Here is a 17,273-nt window from a genome sequence, read left to right on the forward strand (position 1 = left end):
CACCCATCACCTTCCCCCCACTCTTCACCCATCGCCTTCCCCCCACTCTTCACCCATCGCCTTCCCCCCACACTTCACCCATCGCCTCCCCCCAGCTCTGTGTCTCTCCCTTTTCCCTCTGCCAGACAAAGATCACCACCTCTCATCTCTCCCTTCATCCCATCCTTCTCCCCGCCCCCGCCCCCCGGGCCAGCCCTGGCTCTTCCTGGCCGAAGCGTCCGCCACGCGCTGTACCTTGCCCTCCCGCGGGCCGCCTCCAAGGCTTAGGCGGCCGGGTGACGACCGCCTGCAGTGGCGAGGACGCCAGGCTGGGGGGCGCTGTTGCTCGCCGCCTGCGCCGCGTCCGGCACCTACATCCGCTGCGGCTGCGACGGCCTCCATTTGTCGATCGGAGGGCGAAAGATTAAAGGAAAAGCCACGGGAAAACCCGGAGCGGGACTCGTCCGCCCTCCCGGGAACCAGCAGCCGGGCCACTCGCTTTGCATCCCGCGCCATGGCGGATCACAGCAGCCGATATCAGGCGGTGAGTTGGGTCGCCCGGCTCCGGTCAGCGGTTGCCCGGGGGTCGGTGGCTCGGGCCCGCTGGCGAAGATTGCCCAGCAATGCCGAGGCTTCGCGTCGTCCCGCTAGGCCCCGGCCTCTGTTCATGTGGAGGCGAGTTGAAGAACGAGGCGGGAAGTGGCGATGGGTGAATGCAGCCTTGACATGGGCTTGAACGTGGGGCTGTCACTTCCTCAGCCCCAATAACAGGAGGATTGGCCGTCACCATCAAAGGCTGGATCACGCAGCCCTTCTCCCATGGTGGCAACAACTGGCGGCGTTCGCGCTGTGTGTGTGTGTGGAGAAGGGGGTCTGCATTCAGCTGGTGGGGGGAGATCCTGTGGGGTCGGCTTTGGAGAGTTCTCCAGGACTGGACGCGCTGCCCAAGGGCTTCACATGGGATGGAATGGGGGGATGGAATAGGGGGATGGAATGGGGGGAGGGATGGGATGGGATGGGGGGGGGTATGGGATGGGGGGGAGATGAGAGGAGAGGGGAGAGAATGCTACTCAGAATCAAGCCAGTCCCTGGAGAGCGAGGGTGTCACAGAGTTCTCCAGGACTGGACGCGCTGCCCAAGGGCTTCACATGGGATGGGATGGGGGAGGGATGGGATGGGATGGGATGGGGGGGGGGGTATGGGATGGGGGGGAGATGAGAGGAGAGGGGAGAGAATGCTACTCAGAATCAAGCCAGTCCCTGGAGAGCGAGGGTGTCACAGAGTTCTCCAGGACTGGACGCGCTGCCCAAGGGCTTCACATGGGATGGGATGGGGGAGGGATGGGATGGGATGGGGGGGGGGGGTATGGGATGGGGGGGAGATGAGAGGAGAGGGGAGAGAATGCTACTCAGAATCAAGCCAGTCCCTGGAGAGCGAGGGTGTCACAGAGTTCTCCAGGACTGGACGCGCTGCCCAAGGGCTTCACATGGGATGGGATGGGGGAGGGATGGGATGGGATGGGGGGGTATGGGATGGGGGGGGGGAGATGAGAGGAGAGGGGAGAGAATGCTACTCAGAATCAAGCCATTCCCTGGAGAGCGCGGATGTCACGGTGTTCTCCAGGACTGGACGCGCTGCCCAAGGGCTTCACATGGGTTGGGGAGAGGAGAGGAGAGGGGAGAGAATGCTACTCAGAATCAACCCAGTCCGTGGAGAGCGCGGGTGTCACAGTGTTCTCCAGGGCTGGACGCGCTGCCCAAGGTCTTCACATGGGATGAGGGGGAGAGGAGAGGGGGGAGAATGCTACTCGGAATCAAGCCAGTCCCTGGAGTTGGAAATGATTTAATGCCAATCCTATGCATGTTAGATGTTTTAAGTTGAGTGGTTGAATATCTCGGGTGGCATTTCCATCTTAAAGCCCCCCCCCCTGCTGTTAATTGAAGATCTAAAAGGAGTAAAGATCATTTTTCCCTTTGCCCAAATAACTTGAATATAAATACCTTTTGGTAAAAGGGCAAATTCTGATCTCCTGCAGTACAGATTTACCCATTTACCTGGTCATGTGAACAGTTAACAGCTGATTAGATTACCTTTTTGAGGGATGAGGACCAATGTTTATTTTATCGTTACACTTACCCCGAAAAGACACAAGTTCTGATTGGGAAATTGGTTACAAGATGAATTTATAACGAGTAAAATATGGTTGCCAGGTTGTGCGGACATGTCAAAACTATCCTCAGCCTAATTGCATGTAGTATTGATGTTATATCTTTCAATGGCTTCCATAAATATTTTACTGAACTGTTTGTCATATTTATTTTGCTAAAGATACCTTTTTTCTCCCAGCTTGGAGATTTCTGTATTGAAAAACTTTTTGAAAAGCAGACAAGACACTTATTTTTTTAAAATGAACTTTATTAATAATGTCAATTTATAGTGTAAATTTTGTATTTTTCAAAAAACTTTTTTAGGATGTGCTATATATATTATTAATGAAAGTGGAGTTTGGTGAAATTGTGCTAAGTGTGTGAAACCTATCATCAGTAACAGCCGTTGTGACTTCTAAAAGCTAATAGACAATTTAGTTAGTGGTTGAATAAAAAGGATTTGGTTTATTTTGGCTCCAGGCCAACAGCTACAGCTGAGCAAGTTGTCTCACCCATCAAAAGTGATTAAATTAGGAAATGGGGTGCTTTTGAAGAGTTCAAATTTTAAATCTTTAGTTTAAGATTCAGAGTGTTTAACATGTTTAATCATCCGAGAAGAATTTCAGGGTGTCTAGCAAAGTAAACGTGACATTTTGATATAAGTAGAGCATACAGTTTTTCAGCAATGAAGAGGGTCACGTGTCTCATTCAAGTCGCTGACTCTGCAGCTTAATGCAAGCTTGTGACTTTTTACTGTTAAAGCCAAGTGACAGTAATGGAGGAGATCCAGGGCGAAGGAGGAAATCTTCTCGTTAAAATCCACATATTATATCTTATGAATTGAAGCGAGGGGCAAGGATTGGGATTAGGGAACATTTTTATCTGAATTCACTTGCCTGATGCTTGAATTTCTACAAATTTCAAAGTAATGTTGTCAAAATTTAATTGGAAGTTATTTTTTAACCCTACTTTTGTTGCCAATCACAGTGGTTCAAGAATGTATTAAAGTACTTCAATTATTGCACTGATTTGTTTCATGAGACCTTCACTCTATTAGTGGTTGGCAGCACTGATTTTTTTTTTGATAAATAACATACTGTAAGATTACTTCCTAAAGTAGTAAGGGTACCCCTGGGGAATTAAACATGGTGTGTATTATATAGAAGGTTAAACTTCTATATACAGTATGGTAAGAGGCCATTTTTGCCCATGAGTCTGTGCCGCCCAATTTATTCCCCATTGACCTACATCCCCGGTACACTTTGAATGGTGGGAGTAAACTGGAGTCTGGAGAAAACCCACGCAGACACAGAGAGAATGTACAAACTCCTTACAGCTGGTGCTGTAAAGGCTTTGCGCTAACTTGATATTAACTAAGTTAATATTTGCCTTTCAAGTAGATGAACTTTTTTCAGTAATTTTATTCTCTTGTAATAAATCCTCATGCAAATTCTAATAATGTGAGAAACTGTTTCAGGAATTACATGCTATTGCCTAAAAAAGCACTACTTAACTTTTGAGAGAGGAATTTCTGAGATTTGGGTTTTTGGAAATCCTTCCCTAACTGGTTTAGCCTTTCCAGCTTGATCCTTTAGGACTTAAAACTCAACAATGAACAGATGAAGGATTTTGTCCCAAAATATTGAATGACCATTTCTTTCCACAAATATTCCTGACCTGCTGAGTTTCTCCACCAGCGATTGTATGTAAAACATCAAGATTCAATTTATTATCATAGTAATAAAACAATGTCATATTAAAATGAAATTCCCTTTTGCAACTGGCAGGAATTGCCTAAGCACCTCTTACAGTCAAACCTACCGTCAGAGAGAGAGAGAAGCAAAAGCAAGATTCCCACCCCCCCTCCTGTGTCTGTAGATTCGCCTCCAGCACTTCTGCAGCCACACAGAGCCCAGTCCAAACCATCGGCAACCTGAACTCCACATCTGAACCTCCGACATGGTCAGGAACCCTTCACCGACCTTGGCACCTCTTTGCATCCTGGATCCGATATCTGGTACCCCTCCAGCCAGTTTGAGCCAGTCTCCTGCAGCCCAGCGTGAGTCTCCTAACAGCCGTCTGCAGTAGCCCACAGCTTCTATGGGTTCCTCGCCTCGAGTCGCCAGCAGCCTGCTGTGCAGTGGTCCCTCAGCTGCAGAGCCCTATCACTGGTCCGCCCACGTGGTCACTGTCCCTGCGGGTTGTCTCCTCCGCTTTTCCTTCTCAGACCGGGGAGTGGGGGGGGGGGGTGATCTTCCAGTCCTCTGGTGCTCTGCTCCAGTCCTCTGGTGCTCTGCTCCAGTCCTCTGGTGCTCTGCTCCAGTCCTCTGGTGCTCTGCTCCAGTCCTCTGGTGCTCTGCTCCAGTCCTCTGGTGCTCTGCTCCAGTCCTCTGGTGCTCTGCTCCAGTCCTCTGGTGCTCTGCTCCAGTCCTCTGGTGCTCTGCTCCAGTCCTCTGGTGCTCTGCTCCAGTCCTCTGGTGCTCTGCTCCAGTCCTCTGGTGCTCTGCTCCAGTCCTCTGGTGCTCTGCTCCAGTCCTCTGGTGCTCTGCTCCAGTCCTCTGGTGCTCTGCTCCAGTCCTCTGGTGCTCTGCTCCAGTCCTCTGGTGCTCTGCTCCAGTCCTCTGGTGCTCTGCTCCAGTCCTCTGGTGCTCTGCTCCAGTCCTCTGGTGCTCTGCTCCAGTCCTCTGGTGCTCTGCTCCAGTCCTCTGGTGCTCTGCTCCAGTCCTCTGGTGCTCTGCTCCAGTCCTCTGGTGCTCTGCTCCAGTCCTCCGCTTTCCCAGAGTCTACTCTAGCTTTGACTCCGGCTGCCTGCCCACTGGAGCTCCCAACACCTTGGTTGCTGACTCTTTCTCCAGGCACCCACCCGCTGGAGTTCCTTGCACCTTGGCAGCAGACACTAGCCTTGGCCTCAGCCGCCTGCCCACTGGAACACTCCTGATGTCTGAGTGCAGACTTACCACCTGGTCCTGGCTATCTGTTGCCCTTCCGAGCTCCCGACGCCTTGAATGATGCAGGCATTTCCCATGGTCAGAAATGGTATGCATGTAATAGTCAGCCCCCTAAAATTTGGTCCACAAACTTTGACTATTACACAATCATATGTTTGTTTTTGCTTCTTCTACCAGTCCCTGCATTCTCTTGTGTCTCCTTGTTATCATGACCAATTTTTTTTTTTCTCCACCTCTGAGTTAGTGCCCAACTTCTCTCAATATTTTTCACATTCTGCTGATATAATTTTTTTAAGATGCCATTTCACACCAATTTTTTTTTGGTAATGGTCCAATGAAAGAGTTTGGCAGGGAATTCTAAATATTGACCTAGGATAATGAAGGTTATAAAGAGTTGAACAAGAAGAATCCATAGATGTTTGTGTATACATATAATCCAGGTTGGCTGGTGAACCTTGAGGGCTTTTTTTAATCACTTGCTGGTTAAGATTTGAGATCGTGCTGCTTCATTGATGGAGGTCAAAAATAATTAGTCACAAACTAATAGTTGAACGTTTGAAACATGGGTTCATGTAATAATGATCAACAAAAAATTGTTTGAGGACACAAGTCACTGTAACCATTGAGGAAACTGAGTGCAATACGCTCAGGATTTTCTTTTTTGTCAGGATTCTCGCCAAGAACACTTATTGATATTACAATAAATAACTAATTTGCCACTTTATCGAGATTTGATTACTAACGTGTGGTGAAAACGGAATACTGCTGAACTACGTGATTTGAAATGTTGAACATGATTGGGATTACATTTTTTTTTTCCTACCCCTCAACAGTAAATTCTCTGTATTTTACTTAATGATGTCTATCCAAGCTTGGGGATGATTTAGCATGCCCCACCAAACTTTACCAGTTCTTTTCTCTGAGCCCGATTTTTGCTAAGAGTATTGTTTTATATTTTAGTGATTCAAAGCAAGCTCATGTGAACTTGATTAGCTAAATGGATTTCTGTAGTGTCACAGTAATTAAATGTTGTAGCAAAGTGTGAACAAGTGGTTTAAAATAACTTATGAGCTTTAATGTACAAATTCATAATATGATACAAAGATGCATTTTTCCTGGATTGTTTAGTGCCAGCTGCTATTACAAAAATTAAATTTCTTAATTCACCTAAGTGGAAGTGAGTGCCATTATTTCAACTTGCTGTTGTGTTGATCTCCTTACATGATTTTAATGCCCAACTGGCTTATGACAAATAATATGCCAGTATGAGAAACTTTAATAACGGGACAACCAGCAATGGCAAATAAGTTTACTCTGTAAATAAAAGACATAAATCATACTTTGGGAAGAGTGCATAAAATTTTAATTGATTGTCTTCAATGTTCATGATAGAATTTGTCCTTCACAGAAAACTGCTACAGGACAACTTGATTAACTTTGATGCCACTGGACCACCAACGTGACTATTAAAGTTGCATTTACAATTGGTCACATTCTGCAGGATACACTGTGCAATTCAACAAGATTTCAAAATCTCGTAATCTCTCCCACCTGATGAGGCAACTACCTTGTGGAAGCAAAATCACATTGATGATCTCTCCGCATTGCTGTTCCCTCATGTTTGCAGAGGCAGACTTGATTTATTGAATGTTGAGTGGAAAGAATAATCACCAGAGAGACTGTGGTTTCTGGCAGGCACCAAATTGTTACCTTCCTGGGGGAACTAAAAATTGTCAAGAAATATAATGATTGTCCATCTCTGAAGAACTAACAAATAAAAATATTTCAAAATAGCAATTCTGCTAAAACTCAAGCCATTTTTTTCTGTGCATCTTTTGTTACCTTGATAAGCCAATGAACATCACTGCCCACAGTTTCCTTTTAACTTGTTTAATTGGGCTTTTTTCCCAATGACTTAATGCAAACTGATTGAAATTCAGCCATAATCTGCCCTATCATGTTTTCAATGTCTGCTCTGTCCAGTATTGTATGAAACCAGTGAACAAGGTTATTTACTTTCCTCCTTCCATAGCTTGGGATTCTACATTCCTCGTTCATCAAAGATCAAAATATTCCAGCTTTCAGATCAAAAATGACAGAAGAAATATTTCCAAGAATAATTCATTTCCATATAACCATTTACGGAGCAGAAACAGGCCAAGTTGGCCTTTCGAGTCCGCACTGGTTCACTGATTTTGTGCGCCCTCTTCAGGCATTGGTGATTTTAAGTGTAGTGTATCTTTGAGAATTTTAACATCTATCCATAGGTACTCTGTACTTTGGATGTGATCAGAAATTTTTCTCAAAAATCTTCCATAAAATTTTGCTCAAACTTGATATCCCTGAGATATATTTGAAAGCTATTTTATCTTCAACTGGCATGAATGCTGTATGACCTGCTAGGTTTCTCCAACATATTGGTTTATTGCACTTGACTCTAGATGTGTAAATGTTCTTATTAAACTCCACTTGCATTTGTGCTTGCACATTTGAATTGGAATGGGGAAAATTAGCCATAGTTTCTTTTTGCTGATCACTCTTGAGATCTCTCTATTCAGAATCAGTTGTGGTAAAAGGGAGACTGGAATTTGACCATGATTTTTTGTTGTTACCATTTTCCAGTGAGCACGGCGGAGGACAAATGGTGTAGAGATAAATATATTTATAACCAACAACTCTGATATTGGAGAAACTTTTTAAAAAAAACGATATGAAAATTTCCGCATCGAATTGGCATCTCTATCGAAGGTTGCAGTACATTTTAGAAAGGGAAGGAATAATATTAATTTAGAGTTTATTTCAAATAAGTTGATGTCAGCACACAAAGGCAAGTTTTTCACTATATCTTGGAATGTGTGACAATAATAAAGTCAAATCTGTTGCATAAAGGAAGAAAAAAAGATGGCTTTATGAAAATGCATTGCCTCAATGCAGAAGGGTGTTGCGCAAATTGATTTTGTGATATTAGTATTTCCTGAAATTCAGTTTTAAAGCTATATATTTTAGAGGTACTTAGAATTTTAGAGGCACTTAAAATTACTGTATCTTAAAGACAAATTTTAACTTGTCTGCTATTTTGTTCATGTAGTTGCAGAATGAAGATGAGCCTTTGGAAGTGTCAGAATCTGGGGCTGAAGCTGCTCCTCCACCATATAGCAGTATTGCAGTAGAAAGTGCAGGTATGTAGAACGATGATGGAACTGGGTGGAAAATACTTTGTTCACAATGGATATGTGATAACTCGCTGGCTTTTTCAAAAATAAGAATTGTAATTAAATTTTGGCAAATATATTGCCATCATAAATTGAACACTAGCCTTATTTTACATTCTAAAGAGAAGGTGTTTGGGAAGGTGTCTGCCTGGTCCAGACAGAAAAAACCCTAGGGTTCTGAACGACGTAATAGAAGTGATTCAGAATGCATTAACAATGATCTTTTGAGAATCGCTGGATTTGGGAACTGTTCCAGAGGACTGGAAAATTGCAGATGTCACAGTTTAATGGGGAGAGAGACAAATGAGGAAATTTTAGGCAGTTTAGCAAAATTCTGGAGTCTTCTTTCAAGGATGAGATTTTGCGATACTTGAAAGCACAAGATAAAATATGTTGATGATAGCATAGCTTCCTCAGCAAAGATCTTGGAGACAAATTTGTTCAACTTCTTTGAGGAAGTAATGAGCAAGACAGACAATGGAGAGTCAGTGGATGTTGTTCATTTGGATTTTTTAGAGGGCCTTTGACAAGGCACATGAGGCTGCTAAATCTGAAAGGAGCTCCTTGTATTACAGGAAACGTGCATGCATGGCTAGAAGATTGACTGGCAGAAGGTAAAGAGTGGGAATACTGGAAACATTTTCTGACTATCTGTGACTCATAGTGTTCTACAGAGGTTGGTTTTGGTCCACTGCTTTTCACTCTAAGTGATTTGGATGACTGGATTGCTGGCTTTGTGATCAAGTTTGCAGATGGTGCAAAGATAGCTGGAGGGGCAAGTCTTGTTGAGGATGCAGGGAATCTGCTGGGGGACCGGCATAGGTTGGGAAAATAGGCAAAAACGTGGTAGATAAAACAGAGTAGGGTCATAAACTTTGGCAGAAGGAATAAAGAAGTAGTCTATTTTCTAAATGGGGAGAGAATCAAAAAGCAGAGTCCAAAGGGGCTAAGGAATCCTAGTGTAAGATTTCCTAAAGATTAACTTGTTGGTTGAGTTAGTAGCATTCATTTTACGAGGACTAGAATATAAAAGCAAAGATGTAATGCTTGGACTTTATAAGGCATTGGTCTAACCACATTTGGATTACAAGGTTTTGGGCCCCATATGTGGAAGGATATGCTGGTGTTGGAGAGGGTCCAGAAGATGAATGGAGCATTTGATGTTTCCGTTCCTTTATGTGCTGTAGTTTAGAACAATGAGGGAGGAGCTCATAGAAATATACTGCTATTGAAAGGGCTGGAAAAAGTGGATGTGGAAAAAATGTTTCCAGTAGTGGGAGAGTCCAGGATGAGAGGGGACAGTCTCAGAATAAAAGAACTTCCATTTCGAGCAGACATGAGGAGAAACTTCTGCAGCCAGGGTGTGGTAAATCTGTGGGATTCAGTACTGCAGGGACTGACATTGGATACATTTGAAGCAGAGGTCAATGGATTCTTGATTAGGAAGGGCGTCAAAGGTCTGGGGACAAGGCAGGAGAATGGGGTTGAAAAATACCTCAGCCAAGATTTCTAGTGGCACAGTGATTATAGTGGTCACAGAGGCAACCCCCTCTGACATGTGGGGGTGCAGCAGAATCTGTGACTACATACATCCTGCCTTCCTTGCACTTTTTGGTTATGCTGCTAATGTACTTTTTTTTTAATGTTCTGTGATTGGAAAAAATTTTTGAAACTCTGCTCTCTTTTAAAGACTATAAAATTATTTTTTTGAATATTTTATTTTTGATTTTCAAAGACTTGTACAAATCCACACAAACAGAATAATTTCTTTCAACAATAATATATAACGTACAGAGTCTATTTTTCCCTTTACCCCTCTCCTCTCCCTCCCATACCAAAATACAACAAAGGACTATGCAATTATTAATTTTATTGTCCAAATTAATTGTTGCTGCCCTACACTAGCATTGCAATTGCTGAAATATTTAGAACTATCCCCTCATTTGTATGCCACCCTCGCTTCAGTTTCCTGCAGTAAGAGATGAATAACTTTCAGTTGGCATTGTCCCAAAAATATTGAGGTTAATAATGCTGGTTTAGCAAATGGATTTGAAAAGGAGCATTATTACATTCAGAGCCTTCCAATTACATAATTGCAGTACTTTGCAGTAATTTATTTTTCAGAAACGAATAATTTCAGATTTATGAAAAAATTTGTGCTGCTTTCAAACATCAGTAGCATGTGCTGGGATTCAGATCCAACTTCAACTCCTGATCTCTATAATTTGCTCAAATGGCAATTCACCACCAGCTGACACAGCAAACGTCAGCAATCTTTTCACAAGGGGGAGAGCTTTGCAAGCTAAACCTTGATTCATTAAGCATCCAGAGATCTACTGTATACAGTACTCTGAAGCAACAAATAGCAAATGCATTGATTAATAGAATCCTTGCAGGTTTCTTTTCTACTTGTTCCAAGCCAATGGATTCTAAAACCACTTTGTGCTATTATTGTGGGAGGAAAATGTGAATTTGAGTCAGACCAATTCTCAAATCATTTTGAGTTGTTGTTCAAATCCTAACAGTGCAGTTATTCACCATATTTGGAAAAGCATTGACTTTTGTGGAGGTCACATGATGCAGAGGGACTAGGAGGCAGAATCCCAGAGCTCCCAAGACAGAAAGAAAATTAATGGAAGAAAAACTTCAAAGAAATCACGAGAGTACACACAAAGGGCGTAGAAACATGTCAAGAATATAAAAATGAGAAAGAAAGACAAGTCCACATCCAGAAATGGAAAAGAAGCAGCTTTGAAGCAGAAGACAAGATCCAAGGAGCCTCATGGTGAGGAACATGGTAGGGCCGTATTGAGCCCTGTTGAAGGAACTGTCACCTCAAATGTGCAGCCCGCCAAGCAGGAGGACCCAGTTCTGAGAGAGGACGTCACCCCAGGCTGTTGGATGGCGGCAGAAAGCTTCAAGACAAGCGGTGGGGTACCCAACCTCCCCGGCCCCGAGCAGCGGGATCAAGGCAGAGGGGCCGAGAACCACGGAGATGGACCTAAGTCAGCATGTGAAGAGGTCAGGAAGAGCCGATACCAGGCCCGTAGTCAAGGGAAACGTCTCAGCTTACCTGGACTTCAACGGTAGATCCAGCCCCGGGTCAGGTGGAGCAGCGGGTAGAGAGGAGCCGGCAGCATGGAGGCAAACCCTAGCGGCAGGGTTTATGTGGCACCTTATCGAAGGCCTTTTGAAAATCCAAATACACTACATCCACAGTCTCTCCCTTATCCACCACAACTTGAGATTTCCTCAAAAAGAATTCCATTTGGTTGGTCAGGCAGGATCTTCCCTTCATGAAATTATGGACCTATCATGCCATACACCTTGAAGTATTCCATAACCTGTCCTCTAGGATCGATTCCAATATCTTTCCAACTACTGGTCAGACTAACAGGCCTATAATTTCCTTTTTTCTGCCTCCCTCTTTTCAATAGCAGAACTACGTTTGCGACCTTGCATTTCTTGTGAACCATGCCTGAGTCTATTGATTTCTGGAAAATCTATTCCAGTGCCTCTACAATCTCCAAGGCCACCTCCTTCAGAACCCGAGGGTGCACCTCATCTGGTCCTGGAGACTTGTCTACTTTTAGACCATTCAGCTTATAAAGCACTATCTCACTGTACTTAATTCTATTCCCAGAGACCTTTTATTTTCTTTTGGTTAGCTACTTTACTTTTTACTGTTGTCCTTGTATCCCATTAGTAAAATATGTTACCCTAGTCTGTATGTGTGGTTAGTTATTTTAGTTTTTGTCTTCATCCCCCAGGGTCTGGCGTGTTTCAAGAGGTCAGGGATGAATGGCTGGATGAGGAGGGGTCTTAGGGTGGCAGAAGTACAAAGGAAAAACATTACTATGATAACCCCTGGGGCAATGACTTAAAGTATAAGATTTACAAGTTTCAATATTAACTGTCTGAATGGAATGATTAAGAGAAAAGAGTCGGCACACATTAAAAAAAAATGTACTGCTACTTTGCATCCATTACAGCTGTGACTGCACCTTCTGCGTAATGAAGTGGCATTAGTCCAGTTTGTCCATTTGCCTCAAGTTTTTGCAATTAACTTTTTTTTAATTGAAATCTGTTTTTATTTAGAAATTCTTTTGAACTTGGTAGGAAATTATTATTATCACTTTTCACTCCAAGTTAAACACAGTTGCCATTGTGTCACAGTAACATAAATAACATTATTTGTCCATTGCACAATTCAAATAGCATGTTGCATTTGAAAGGTTCAAAGTGTGGCGGTACGCCATCAGGCAGGCGAACCGGCCCCGCTTGTCACGCACGCGGCAGGGCAGCCAGCCAAAATGGCGCTGTCAGGGGTTTCCTCCCGACCTCGGCACCGGGCTCAGAAGCCCGCGTTTGGTAACCAACCCACGTGACGCCCTGGTGACGTCTGGGCCCCCCCAGCTCTGTTCTCAGCTGGGGCTATAAGACTAGCCAGGCAGCCTGCAATAAATCAGTTTTGCTCACTGAACTCAACCCGTCTGGTTGTGCGATCCATCAGTTAGCAATGTAGCTGCCGCTACAAAAGCACATATATTCTATTTTTAACTCCTTGAATTATTGTTATTTTACCTGAGAAGAGCAACTATTGTGAAATCTTCCATTTGAGTACTGTAATATGGTCAGGATGTTAAGCAAAATGAAAAGAGCAGGGTCCTTTCTTTCTGTTGCCTTTTTTAAATGATTCTTTAAATTGGTTTTTGAAAAACTGGTTGGATGCATGCAAATGAGTTATTTCCATATGAAAGTAAACATAAACACTGAAAGTTAAGTTTTTACTCTGTAGCAAACTCCAGTGGTTCGGTTCTACTGAGCAGTGGATTGCAATATTATGTCACTTGAAATTAACAATGTAATGAACAGTATTTTAAACTTTTTATTGTCTAGTAAGTATATGACAAATGGGTGTGTAAGATACGGTAATTGGAGCATTGCTTGGAAGGATCGATGGACTTTGCGTATCTGAGATTGTGATGGGCTCTATTGAAGTTTTACTGAATTAAATTGATTGCCATCAATTTGATTACTTTATCATAAAATTGCTAGAATGGCAGAAGCCTAACCCTTAAATGGCTGAACTTTTGTTGCCTAGAAATTACAAATTTGAAAGGCTTCATCTAATTTTCATTAATTTCCATCTGTCTAAAAGATATCCAGCTAGATTTTGTGCCAAAGTCTTTCTTACCCATGTGTAAGATGCAAGAATTGTGCTGGCTTCTGTCATAGTCATGCGGCATGGAAACAGGTCCTTTGGCCTGTTGGTGCCAACTGTGACCAAAAAGCCCCACTGCATTCATCCCACCTGCCTGCATTTGCCCTATATCCCTCTAAAACTGTCCTATCCATGTAACTGTCCTATCCATGTAACTGTCCTATCCATGTAACTGTCCTATCCATGTAACTGTCCTATCCATGTAACTGTCCTATCCATGTAACTGTCCTATCCATGTAACTGTCCTATCCATGTAACTGTCCTATCCATGTAACTGTCCTATCCATGTAACTGTCCTATCCATGTAACTGTCCTATCCATGTAACTGTCCTATCCATGTAACTGTCCTATCCATGTAACTGTCCTATCCATGTAACTGTCCTATCCATGTAACTGTCCTATCCATGTAACTGTCCAAATGTTTCTTGAATGTTGCAATAGTAACTGCCTCAACTACCTCCTCTGGCAGTGTGTCCATACACCCACCACCCTCTACATTTATTAAAAAAAAGTTATCCCTCTAGTCCCCCCCAAACAGTGTTCTCTGGTTATTAATTATTTCCCCAACACTAGGTAAGACTCTATTCCTCTCATAATTCTGTACACTTCTGAGATCATTCCTCATCCTGTGCTCTACAGAATAAAACCCTAACCTGTTCAACCTCTTTCTATACCTCTAGCCCACAAATCCTGGCAGCTTCCTTATAAATCTTATCTGCACCCTTTCCAGGTTGATGTCAAAACTCTGGCAGCTGTTTGCCCCTTTTATCCATTTTGGTTTTAAAAATCACTGCAATTTCTGAATCTTGCTGCATAGATTTAAATTCTAATCATAATCTTGTGAGACATTGGCAAAGTGTGTATTCATATCAATATGTTAACTTTGGCTATCAATGGAAGAATTTTCAGAAATGTGTATTGATGCAATGAATATTGTAATCCCCAAAGATCTTGTGTACTCAATCGCCATTTAACTATTACTGAAATTTGGTCAGTGTTGTATTACACCAATTAAATGGAACATTTTGTTAAGTGCGACTTTTTTTTGCTTGTTTGGTGTCATTTAAAAGTATGCCATAACCTGTTAAATATCAATTGAATGCATATCCAATGTCTTAAAAATGTCCTCCACATGAGCACTGCAGAATAGGTGTCATGTGAACCAAATTTGCAGGTCTTTGGACATTAAGTCTTCTGGTAAATTTGAAAGTATTCTGGAAATGTAAGCAATGATTGTGCTTGATTGTTTCACAGTTCCTTGAGGCCCTCTTAAGGTAGAAACACAATGGTGCAAGATTGCAGTCATGTTTTAACCATATAACCATTTACGGAGCGGAAACAGGCCATGTTGGCCTTTCGAGTCCGCACTGGTTCACTGATTTTGTGCGCCCTCTTCAGGCATTGGTGATTTTAAGTGTAGTGTATCTTTGAGAATTTTAACATCTATCCATAGGTTCTCTGTACTTTGGATGTGAAACCTCATATTAAAATATTCAAAAACATTGGCTGTGTGGGAGAAGCCAGTGAGTGGCCGTGGACAATAGCTTCTCAGACTGGAGGCCTGTGACTAGTGGTGTGCTGCAGGGATCGGTGCTGGGACCAGCATAGCTTGTCATCTAGATCCACAATCTGGACAACAATGTGGTGATTTGATCAGCAAGTTTGCAGACAATTGACTCCTGTAAGGATGGAGCTCAAAGAGAAGAATATTTTCTAACCTGTTATCTGAAGTACTTTTAAAAACACCATGGAAACCATGCTGAATCTTGTAGCTGATCTTGGTATTCCTGTACAGCAGTAGTTTTCAACCTTTTTTCTTTCCACTCACATACTACCTGTGCCATGGGTGCTCTGTGATTAGTAAGGGATTGCTTAAGGGGGTATGTGAGTGGAAAGAAAAAGTTTGAAAAGCACAACTGTACAGTGATGAAAACTGTGGATGACTTGTTTCTTAACTGTGTTAATGAGAATTCAGCAAAATGATAATGAGTTTATTGTCGGACAGAAGTACAATATACATATGTCCCCAAATTCTTTCTTGCGGCAGCTAAACAGGCACTTCTCTTTAAAACAAAAACCAACTTCTGTAGCATGCATTAAATTACCCAGTACAAAAAGAGATGATATAATAGATATGTAGATAATAAATATTTAGTTATAGTTCAAGAAAAAATGGTGTTTCAGTTGTGTCACTGAATCTTTCTGTGGTGCCAGAGTTGTTTATGTTTAGGGTAATAAAGGGTGGTTCAATGTGTGTATATAAGTGTATATGTATATACATATATATATATATATATATATATCTTTTTTTTTCTTCTCTTTGGCTTGGCTTCGCGGACGAAGATTTATGGAGGGGGTAAAAGTCCACGTCAGCTGCAGGCTCGTTTGTGGCTGACCAGTCCGATGCGGGACAGGCAGACACGGTTGCAGCGGCTGCAGGGGAAAATTGGTTGGTTGGGGTTGGGTGTTGGGTTTTTCCTCCTTTGCCTTTTGTCAGTGAGGTGGGCTCTGCGGTCTTCTTCAAAGGAGGTTGCTGCCCGCCAAATTGTGAGGCGCCAAGATGCACGGTTTGAGGCGATATCAGCCCACTGGCAGTGGCCAATGTGGCAGGCACCAAGAGATTTCTTTAGGCAGTCCTTGTACCTATATATATATATATATATATAAATATATATAATATATATGTATATATATATAAATATATATATAGAAATATATATATATATATATATCTATGGATATGGGAGGTGGGGGGGGCGGGGGAACCTCTGATCATTATCAGAAAGTTGAGGTCCTCTGATATGTGGACTCCCAGGAACTTGAAGGTACTTGCCCTCTCCACTTCTGTCCCATCAATGCAAACAGCTGAGTTGTACCTCGGGCTCCTGTTCATAAAATCCACAAGATTTAATATAATTTTGATGTTGAGAACAAGATTGTTGTCTGGCACTCCCAACCAGATTCTCCATCTTGTATTTTGACTCAACATTTCCAATTATTTGGCCAAAAACAGTGGTGTCAACAAATTTATAGATCGCGTCCAAGCTGACCTTGGCTATGCAATGATGAGCTAATTGTGAATAGAACAGAGGATTAATTATGCAGCCTTGTGGTGCCCACATTAATGGTCATTGAGGATGAGTTGAAATTGCCATTCTGTACTGATTGGGGTCTGTTGATGAGGAAGTCGAGGATTCAGTTGTAGAGGGATGAACAGAGTTGCGGATCTCTTCGTTTGGTCATGTTTTATTGGTTTTCAGAGTTGATCACTGAGTTGTAGTGGATAAACGTTACCCTGAGATTGGTGTCCTTGGGGTCCAGGTGATCTAGCACAGGGGAGGACTAGCAAAATGGCATCTGCTGTTGATTTGTTGTGATGATGGGCAAATTGATCCAATTCCTTCCTGAGACTGGACTTGATGTTTCTCCATAACCAACCTGTCAAAGTCCTTCATCGTACTAGACATGCGTGCCATTGGCTGACAGTTATTGAAGCAGGCCACCTTGCTCATGCATACCATTGGCTGACAGTTATTGAAGCAGGCCATCTTGCTCATGCGTGCCATTGGCTGACAGTTATTGAAGCAGGCCACCTTGCTCATGCGTGCCATTGGCTGACAGTTATTGAAGCAGGCCACCTTGCTCATGCGTGCCATTGGCTGACAGTTATTGAAGCAGGCCACCTTGCTCATGTGGAGTACTGTTGTAATGGATGTCCTTTTGAAGCCATGTGGGGACCTTGGACTGTAGTAGTGAGAGGTTG

At 42.9% G+C, this 17,273-nt stretch overlaps 1 protein-coding gene across 1 annotated transcript in view; it reads left to right on the plus strand.

The window, feature by feature from the left end:
- Positions 1 to 320: 320 nt before the first annotated feature.
- LOC138743188 (NEDD4 family-interacting protein 1) overlaps positions 321 to 17,273 on the plus strand; it is a 40,299-nt gene continuing 23,346 nt past the window's right edge. Inside the window, exons 1-2 of the mRNA XM_069898131.1 lie at positions 321 to 523; positions 8,163 to 8,253. Of these exons, the coding sequence (XP_069754232.1) occupies positions 494 to 523; positions 8,163 to 8,253 (121 nt within the window). The 5' untranslated portion in view covers positions 321 to 493. The remainder of the gene's footprint in view (positions 524 to 8,162; positions 8,254 to 17,273) is intronic.

The sequence above is a fragment of the Narcine bancroftii genome, chromosome 9, assembly GCF_036971445.1.
Source record: "Narcine bancroftii isolate sNarBan1 chromosome 9, sNarBan1.hap1, whole genome shotgun sequence".
Taxonomy (NCBI): domain Eukaryota; kingdom Metazoa; phylum Chordata; class Chondrichthyes; order Torpediniformes; family Narcinidae; genus Narcine; species Narcine bancroftii.